The 10,084-nt window shown below is 44.9% G+C and overlaps 1 protein-coding gene across 5 annotated transcripts in view; it reads left to right on the top strand.

The window, feature by feature from the left end:
• Positions 1 to 10,084, top strand: part of phldb2b (pleckstrin homology-like domain, family B, member 2b) — a 39,871-nt gene that overhangs the window by 8,683 nt on the left and 21,104 nt on the right. For 3 of the 5 annotated variants that reach the window (XM_035619361.2, XM_035619362.2, XM_035619363.2), the window contains exons 4-6: positions 710 to 808; positions 1,214 to 1,297; positions 8,126 to 8,245. In XM_035619361.2, the coding sequence (XP_035475254.2) occupies positions 710 to 808; positions 1,214 to 1,297; positions 8,126 to 8,245 (303 nt within the window). Of the gene's footprint in view, positions 1 to 709; positions 809 to 1,213; positions 1,298 to 3,560; positions 3,811 to 7,813; positions 8,036 to 8,125; positions 8,246 to 10,084 lie in introns of those variants that run through there. The other 2 variants (XM_035619364.2, XM_035619365.2) reach the window with 2 other exon arrangements.

The following is a 10,084-nucleotide window of genomic DNA, read 5'->3' as shown; positions in this document are numbered from 1 at the left end:
AGAGATACGAGGATTTACAAAATATTAATCTGTCAGACAAGCACGCTTTTACGACTGATTATTATTCAGTATGCCCTGCAGGTACAGTAATACGGACTGACATCAGATTAAAAGAATTAAAATATATTAAGCATCTATACTTGTATAGTTAGAATGTTTTGCAAGGATTACAAAACTAACCCTAACCCTTCTTATATTTCTAATCGAGAGAGACGGAGATCGCCTGTTCTGTCTCCTCTGTGCCATGTGAACAGTGCAGTGAAATAAATAAATAAATAGAGATTTATACATTTTAAGATGGTAGAGCTCAGGATGATCAAATATTAGCTGTTGGCTTTCCATGGTGTGATTTTAGCCACTATTTAATTAACAGTACAAACCACATTAAAATGATGGGTAAAGGCAACAAATAAAGTACAGAGGCTGATTGCAATGGTCAGAATTGTGACATTTTAATTTTTTCCTTTTTTTGCTGCATAACCCTTGTCACACACTTTCACAATTTCCCTTCTTGGCGTGCCCTTTCATTTCACTGAGGAATGCCAACTATGTGAACAAGTCATGTTAGGAGAACTGGGGGTCTGTTTTTCTCCACAATGGGTCTACTGAGGAAGAATAAGCAGTCAAAATGCGTCGCCCTTTAATCACAGGCCACCAATTATATATTTTTTATTCAAATGATGATCACATGTGTTCGTTGATGTTCCAGGGGTGACTCGCATAGGCCGCGAAGACGCTCCTATTCCTCAAGATATCACTATCCAGGGGCCTGGCATCGAGGCAGAGCACTGTCTCATCATCAATGAAGGTGCGTGACATCTGATTTTCTCCGAAAGGAATTTATGATACTGACAGGCCTCTGAATCAACACTGTTCTAGTGTCATGTGTATACTAGATTTGGTTCTGTTTAAAGTATTTAATGTGCTGAAAACAGCCAATGAAGGAAAATGATAATGATGTGATGATACAATTTAATGAACTATATCAATCAATGAATTGATGTTTCCTTGTGGCACATTTTGTATAAAATTTCCCAGAGCTTTCAGAATAAATACCTTTTAATGATGGTTTCTTGTGCGTGTTATTATATAAATTTGCTAGTGTCTTACTAGTGTGATTTCTCTTACGCTCGTCTTTCAAATTTTTAATTGTCGATAGTATGAACTGAGAGTTTGCTTGAAGCTGAGCCACCTCTCATTACCAATATAACAGGAGGAGTGGTGACCCTTGACCCCTGTGGTCACCTCTGCAGTTTGGATGGAGTCCAGATCACTGTACCAACACCACTCACACAGGGTAAGAGCTATACAGCCCTGCACACGCTTTGAGATATCCCCACCTACTGGTCAATAGTTGTGAAGCGGTGGAATAAATTTGATTTAATTGCATCAAATGTGTGCACACTGTACTTCCAGTTCATTACGACAGTGTGTGTGTGTGTGTGTGTGTGTGTGTGTGTGTGTGTGTGTGTGTGTGTGTGTGTGTGTAAGGGATTGAGAGAGTGGGGCTGGTTTGTGGTTTGGGTAATACCTATTCCTTTAAGTGTGTGTATGAGTCATATGGGCAAAGTTAATGTAGGGACATTTTGCATGGGAACAACAAGTTTTTAGTGCACACGTGTGTGTGTGTGTGTGTGTATCTATGATGCAGTGCATGTGTGTGTGTTTGGTTTTAATTTTGTCATGATTTAGAACATTGAGCTGCTACAATGAGTCACAGCTTTAAGAAATCGCAGAGGACACACTACTCTTCAAATGCTTTCATACTAGACTACAGAAAACTTGCAACGCACACACATACACAGAAAGAGAGAGAGAGAGTAACATCCCAAATTCGAACATATCTCTTCTCCTATCTTTCTGTCCACGCCTGCCCACGTGCCTGTGTCTGATTATTCTCTGTATCTCAGTATCTTGATCTGTTTATCTCGTCCGTCTCTCCTCTGTCTTCTTTTCTCATCCCCCCAATGTCCCTGGATTTTTGCAGCTGCGGGGCTCCTCCTGTTTCACAGTTGTTTCCTTCTGTGACACTTCTCCTGCTCTTCTTGCCCGTCCTTTCTGTGTACACTCCGCTCCTTTTCATTGTGTCCTGACTCCTGTGTGGCCTGCCCCATTTCAAGTTAAATATTGACGAGCCCATTTATCCTCCCACCGATTCAAATATTGACATCTGCTTGGTGTGTCCACACACACAAGGCCAGGGCATTGTGAAGTAGCAAAGGACTGAAATGGGGGGAAAAAGGGGTTAAAGAAAAAGTCAAAAGGGCATGGTTTGGAAAATCATGCAGCGAGAGAGAGAGAGGGAGAGAGGGAGAGAGAGCTCTGGGTTGAGTTACTCTAACCACACACATAAACACACTGCACGCGTGCACACACACACACACACACGCGCGCACACACACACACACACACACACACACAGAGATACGGCAGTCTGGAGATTGTTAGCCATGTTTGGGAAGTGATCTGTTCTGTATTTGGGACTTGACCTGGAATCACATCAGCTTCACTCCTAACTCACTGTAACAGCGAGGCGTCACATGTACAGTGGCATAATTATATCTTCATACAGCAAAACTAACAGAAATGATGAGGATGAAAATCATTATGGGCCAATAAGTACTAAGCAATATAACTGCTATGGTCCCACTGATTCTTTCTAATGCGGCTTATACAAAAACTGTTTACGGGACAGCATCTGCATTGTAGCCTATCCTGCATTCATTTCTAAATTACGTTGTTGTCTTTTTATTTTAAGTTCACATGTCAGCAGAGTTTATGTGTGCCCATAAAACTCAAATCTCCCAGCAATCACGCCAGTCTGGAGCAAATGCAAATGTAGCCGCTGAACACATGCAGCCACTCACCCCCTCTTGTTCTCCACACACATATACACTCTGTCTGGGTTCATGTGTATTGTGTATTGTGAATGGTTGCAATTAATAAATCAGCTGAGAGGAATACGAGTATAGGGCAGACCCCTGACTTGGGGTCAAAGTCCTCCCTTTTTTTTTTTAATTCTTCCCCGTCAATTTGTTTGGCCCCTTCAAATCTGTATCAACCCCTCATCTGTGTTTTTTTTTTTTGCCTTAAAAGTCAAATTGCTGATTGTTAATTGCATCAGGCAACGGTCCACATAGAACCAAACCACCACCTTCACGACGCCATGTAAGTGGAGTCAAACTGGTCTGGTTTGGGGGTTTACACCAGTCCAACGTATTTCAAATGAGGGGGCAGGAAGAAACCAGGCAGGTAGACAAAGAGAGGCCGAGGGGGGCGTCCACCAAATACCTCACCATCTAATGGCCCGTGAACTCCAGGTGGGGGCGGCGCGCTGGAAGCGCACACTCGGCTTGGTAGTTTTGATGACTCTTCTTTTTCTTCTCGTTTACGTTTTTTGATTTGAAGGCAGCCCACTATACTTGTGACAGCGGGTTTGTCTTTAGGAATCTAAAAAAACAAACGGTTTTGCTCCCGTGAAATCCCCCCCCCCCCCCCAGAGAGAGATGGTACGGCCCAACGCTCCGGCTCGCGAGTAGTAAATCTGTGCGCTGGTGGAGTCGAGGCGCAGGAGGTGGTGATGTGACCGAGGAGGGAGGCAGACAGCAACACTGAAGATAAACACGTCCCTTATCCCCCCTCCTCCTCCTTTCTTTCTTTCTTTCTTTCTTTCTTTCTGTCTTTCTTTCTTTCTTTCTGTCTTTCTCGAAGTCCTTTGGAGTGCTCGTTATAAATCATCTGACCGACAGTTGAGAGAAAGAAAGTCGATTCCTCCGTCGTGATAAGTGCGACCTGGATGGGAGTCAAGAGGTGAGTAGCGGGGGTTTCTTTCATGGATCATCTCTTCCTCAACAAAGTGACGTCGACATGACTCGGTGCCACGTTATGATCGTGCGCTAATGTTAATGTTAATGTAAGAGGAACATCTTCCAGCCGGAGCTCTGTGATCGGGAGACAGGTTTTCATCTTCATTTTCATGGTCGATTCGTCCCGTCGATTATTTTCTCGATTAATCGATCGGTTTGTTTGGGTCCACAAAAAATGTCATAGAAAAAAATGGTGAAAAATGTTCTGTATCGTGCGCACACCAAAGACATTCAGTCGACTGTCACAGGGGAGCAAAGAAACCAGACAATATTCACATTTAAGAGGCTGAACTCAGAGAAACTCCTTCAACCGATTAATCGGTTGTCACAGTGGTAGTCGATTGCTGATCGATTCGCGGATGGACGGTTGCAGCTCTAGTGCTAAGGCAACTCTGCATATGATGATGGGAGAGTGTGTTCATAATTTCCCACTGACAGATTGTGATGATGGCTGACTCGCCTTACCTGCCACCCACTAGCCCCTCGTGCCCTTTGCACGGCCTGAAGTCTCAAGTCTCCTCGTCATCACAGTCGTTGGTCAATACTTTCTTGGATGAGCATGTGAGCTGTTTCTGGCCGGGCCAGGATAAACAGCTTTTGCTCAACGGCTGTTATCGTTGATTTGACCTTTTCCTTTTTGTAAGGGCTTGTATCAGATTGGCTTCAATGGAAGCTGCTAGGAATGCAGCACGTAGTCAATCCCATTGGCCAATGTAGATCAGTGTAAATATGAATGCATTTAGCTGTTGTTGGTTTTTTTTTTTAAATCACTGCTTTGAAAAAAAAGGTAATAGACTGTAAGCCCCACTTCACATGACTCCTCTTTTAGCAGGAGTAGATTTGTGAATCGGTGCATCCACTGGAGAAGTGGAAGTTCAATTGGTTCCATCGCACCCCGTGTGTTGTCGCTCATCGCCTGCACCTTTTTAATGGAAATGAGCTACAGCAGTTGTGCACACCTTGGGCTAAGATCAGCATCACACACTGGTGTGAGTGCATCTGACACACACACAGAGGGAGAGAGAGAGAGAGAGAGTAATAGCCCGAGGCCACGAAGACAGTGTTCGTGGTCAGAACACCTGACACCTGACAGCAAAACCTGCTTCATTGTTCTGGGTGCATTGTGTTCATAAGTCTTTCTTCTTCTTCCTTGGCCTTTAGCATATTGTGGATTGTTTTATTCGCCTATATTATAAAGATAATCGAAAGACAGATCCCTTTGGCAACTATCAGCTGTTTACCTTTCTTTCTGAAGGTTCCTGTGAGTTGTGAGGTGGGTCTTTGTTGTGGATAAGGTTTGAAGTGAAGCGGAGAGAGAGAAGATGGCCACTGAGCCGGCGAGGAGGCAGATTATGCACGAGGAGACAGTGAAAGTGTGAATGAATGACTGCACTGATTTACACCCAACTCCCCTGAGAAAGATCAGTCTGGTGTTTTATGATGATACTGCTGGACCCGTTTGCCCCAGAGAGGGTTAATTTGTGGTTTTGAGGCCAAGTTACGCTCCCAGTGAGACCTCTCTCTCTGTGTGTGTGTGTGTGTGTGTGTGTGTGTGTGTGTGTGTGTGTGTGTGTGTGTGTGTGTGTGTGTGTGTGTGTGTGTGTGCGTGTGCGTGTGTGCGTGTCTTCGCATGGCTGAGTAAATTCAGCTGTAGTTAAGTACCAAACCGATCTCAGGATCGTTGCAACATTCTGAAGCCATTTGGACAGAAAAAAAAGGGGGGTATTTATTTATTGTTTGTCTGACTGCACTTTGAAGGTTTGGATTGTAATCGCTCGGGACGTCAAACTCCGACCAATTGGCAGGTAACTGAGTTCCGTCCAAACACAACATGGGATCTTTGTCATCGGTTTGTTTTTCATTCTAACCTAGCGGCCTTAATTTGGCAGTTCCTCCACTTACGTTAACCAAACAGAGAAACAGTTTTGAGTTTCCCCTCCCATAACATTGTGGTGCGAGCGCAGTTCAGTCCGTTCCCAATCGACATAAATTGACTCCAGACGCGATACCGCTCCTCCATCTGTGCCCTCAAAGGCTCTGAGGTCGGACTTTGTAGATCACAAACTTTCAATTATCCTATAAATGTATATACAGGCTCTTTTTCGAGTTTTATTGTTATTGAACGGGGTCTGTGCATATGCTCTTGCTGGTGAGGGGATGTATAGGTAGCACATGCTTCCACATGGGAGGCAAACTCAATTTGCTTGTAAACACGGGAAAGAGATTAAACGTGTTCTGTTGTGGATGTGGTATGTCTCTGTGTGTCTTGTGGGTAGAGGGGAGAGAGCATGTGTGTGTCCTGAAGTTATTAAGGCAGACCGAAATTCAGTCTGTGTGGAAGCAGTTAAGATGAAGAGAAGGGTGATGGTGACGCTGTGTGTCTCCTTGTACTTGCATCACAGATTGATTTCAGGTGTTAGTCTTAAAACCAGGTTAAACATATATCTGTGTATCTCAGGTGCGCGTGTCCAAAGAAAGAGAGAGGAATTAAAACGATTGGTGATTATCTCAACATTTGTTTATTTCTCTCTCTCTCTCTTTCTCTCTTTGTGTGTGTGTCAGATAGACACACATACTGTTAGTATTTGTTTATGCCGATGATGGGAAGGAGGATGGGATTAGTTATTTGTTAGCTGAGCAGGAGGGAGGCGAGGCGGGGGCTGTGAACAAATGAGGTCTGCAAACGCACTTTACCCTTATACTTTAAAGCTTGCACGTGGTGAGGCTATTGAAGATAGGAAATTCGATTTTTTAACAAGTGTATGTGTGCGCGTGTGTGTGCGCGTGTGCGTGTGCGTGTGTGTGTGTGTGTGTGTGCGTGTGCGTGCGTGTGTGTCTGTGTGTGTGTGTGTGTGTGTGTGTGTGTTTTCTCTCTCTTTCTTCCCCAGAGAGACACACATCTTTTTGATCTCCCTGTCATGATGCCACTTCCTTACAGTTTGTGGCCCAAACCTGCAAGATTGTGTTTACATTATACAGTATATTTGAAGAGGTTTAGAGTTCAGCAGCGTAGTCTTAACATTTCTTACACTGTTTTCAGGCGCGCGCGCGCGCGCGTGCGTGCGTGCGTGCGTGCGTGTGTGCGTGCGTGCGTGCGTGCGTGCGTGCGTGTGTGTGTGTGTGTGTGTGTGTGGTGTCAGCTCCACCTCACAGCTGTACCTCAGCTCTCCCCCTGCGCTGGGAAATTGCAGCTTTTGAAGTCAGAAACAAAAGGGAAAATCTGCTCTCTAGGCAACTCCGAGGCAGCTGTCGAGACAGGTACGACCTCTTTGAGCTAAACCGTGATCTCAAATTAGGCTGTGAACGCCGCTTGACAGTGTCCATGAGACCCTACATTAAGCGGAGAGTGAGGAAAGAAGAGGACAAAAGTAGAGACGAGAGTGAGAGAAGGAGAACGGAAAAAAAACAAAAAAACTGTCTTGACATTTTTCCATTCAGTCTTTTTCCATTCACCCTTTTTGCCATCCCCCTCTTGCCTCAGTGGTTATGTCTAACTTCAGGTCCAAGGAATCTGATGTAACTGTAATGGAGCCATTAAGGATGTGCTTTTTTTAAAGCCTTTTAAACACATGCTAACATTGTGGGGCTTTACTGTAACGCTTATCCGAATGGATGGAGGTTGAAAGAGCAAAGAGAAGAAAATGTTTGTATAAAGGGGGGGGGGGGGCCTCTTTGTTTTTCAGTCAGTCTTTTGATTTTCTATCATCTCTGCTTTCCAATCCTCAAAATGTGCATCAGTGTACTTTAATTTCATTTTTTGTAATCTCTCAACTTTCCTTTTACTTCACAGACATCGTGTGTGTGTGTGTGTGTGTGTGTGTGTGTGTGTGTGTGTGTGTGTGTGTGTGTGTGTGTGTGTGTGTGTGTGTGTGTGTGTGTGTGTGTGTGTGTGTGTGTGTGTGTGTGTGTGTGTGTGTGTGTGTGTGTGTGTGTGTGTGTGTGTGTGTGTGTGTGTGTGTGTGTCAGCACTGCTGTCTCTCCTGCTTTCCCGTCTGAGGTATTTGGACAGCTGTGGCTGGCTGTGTGTATTGCAGAGGTTGTGACCCTGACATCTTGTTTAATACCTGGCCCTCTCAGTCTAATTGATGGCCAGAGTCAACACTGTGGTCTTGGAATCGCTGGCTGTGTGCGAGCATGTGCAAGTGTCTGGTCGTGAATAAATATTCCAGGTGCTCATAGTAATTTAAAGCGGCGCTTATGACTCTTCATACATGTGTGTATTTAGCTGTATCTTACCTTTTGTGTGCTTTTCTCTCCAGGTTATTCCCTGTGTCTGGGTAAATCCTACTTCTTCCGGTTCAACCATCCTGAGGAGGCAAGCAGAATGAAGAGCATGCTTCCACAGAAGAGCCCTGTGTCGGCGTTGGCCTACAACACAGGTACACACACACACACACACAGATACACACATTCATGACAATGAGTCTGGTAAAACCCTTTCCTGACCCCTCAACTGCACTTAATTCCCTGCTCTTTTTGTTTTCTTTTCTTTTTTGGGGGGGGGGGGGGTTTACTCCGTTCCACCTCTCTGCCTTTGTCCTGCCACATCACCATCTTTATTTTCCACCTCCTCGGTTTTCACCCTCACGTAGCTGCTCTTCACCTCTTCTTCACCTCTGGTCCTTCATCTGCTTTTTCACCTGATGTAACACCAACCCCTGCAAAAATGTTACAGGTAGACACGACCCAGGCAGGTGTGTAAGATTAATGTGTGTGTGTGTGTGTGTGTGTGTGTTAGAAAGACAGAAGGGTTGGGTGGGGGTCCTCTCATATGTCTTTCCTAAACACACGGCTCTGCATGTCACACACATGCTAAAAGTTAAATTCAAAACATGGTGGAATGTTTTCGTCATCTGGTGCCCCATCCATCGCCATGGTGATTCAGCTGGACTCTTAGTGATTGATCGGGCTGTGAACAAGGTGCGTGTGTCTGCGTGTGTCTGCGTGCGTCTGCGTGCGTGCGTGCGTGCGTGTGCGTGCGTGTGTGTGTGTGTGTGTGTGTGTGTGTGTGTGTGTGTGTGTGTGTGTGTGTGTGTGTGTGTGTGTGTGTGTGTGCGTGTGCGTGAGAGAGTTGCAAGTCTACTTCTATGAAAATATCAGAGGGGCTGGGGGAGACAGAAGTTCATTCATCATGTCTAGGAGTGTAAAGAGCAAGGATTCCACTGATTAAAGTGCACCCACACTTCTGTTTTATTACATGCAGCCAAAATCTATACCGCAACCCTTTTCGGATTGCCAAGACTCCCACTCTGACATGTACACCTAAAGTGAAGAGTCCCTGTGCAGAGCATGAGTTGCCGAGCATAGACGAAGGAGAGTCACGATAGAGGAGAGTTTGATGCACACCAGACCTCCAGTATAAATCTGCCCATGTATGGACACAAATACCCTGCGTGTGTGCGTGCGTGTGTGTGTTTCTAGATCCTATGATGACTCTCATTTTCTGCCCCATTTCTCTCCACAGGGCTTGTTCTCGGCCATGACGTGCACTTTCAGATACCCTAGTTTCCCTCTTACAATAGAACTGAACTAAGCCCTAGTAGCTCACACTTTTTTTTCTTTCACACGCTTGTACACTCTTGGCATATGTGCACTACGCAACATACACATTTGTGTGTATCTCTCAGACGGAGCCACAGCTTTTGTGTGTGTGGGTGTGTGTGAGGCAGTTAAACACTGGGTGGTCTAAGCTTGAACATCGTAATAGCGCCTTTTTTTCCACATTATGCCACAGATGATAAAAAAAAAGGAGGCAGGTTTCTCACAAATTGCTTTTCTCCTACCCAGAGTATTTTTACCTTGTATCTTTTTGATGACATGATAATAGTTTCCTGGATTTGGCTTATTGGAATTCTGCAGAGCAAAGTTGACCAAGAGCTACGAATCAAATGAACTTCTGCTGATCATAGTGATACTCTATGAAGTAAACTCTATCTTTTTTGGGGGGGGGGGGGGTGATATTTGCTGGTTAAAATTAGCAGGGAGGAAGTAAAAAATGGACTAGGCGGTGGTTTGGAAAAAAAAGACCCCTCCACTGCTGAAAACAGCTTTAAATAAAAGGCTGGAGCAAGGGCGGGGGGCCTCTTGAGGGTACTCCAGAATATTTTGTGGTCTTTTTCATTTCCCCAAATCCTGCACTGAGGAACCGAACTGGAGTTGGACTGTTTGTGTTGGATCAGACGGAGGGTTTTGTGCGAGTGTGTATTTGCATACAGTGT

Source organism: Scophthalmus maximus, chromosome 21, assembly GCF_022379125.1.
Source record: "Scophthalmus maximus strain ysfricsl-2021 chromosome 21, ASM2237912v1, whole genome shotgun sequence".
NCBI lineage: Eukaryota > Metazoa > Chordata > Actinopteri > Pleuronectiformes > Scophthalmidae > Scophthalmus > Scophthalmus maximus.
This window is presented reverse-complemented; position numbering and strand designations above follow the sequence as displayed.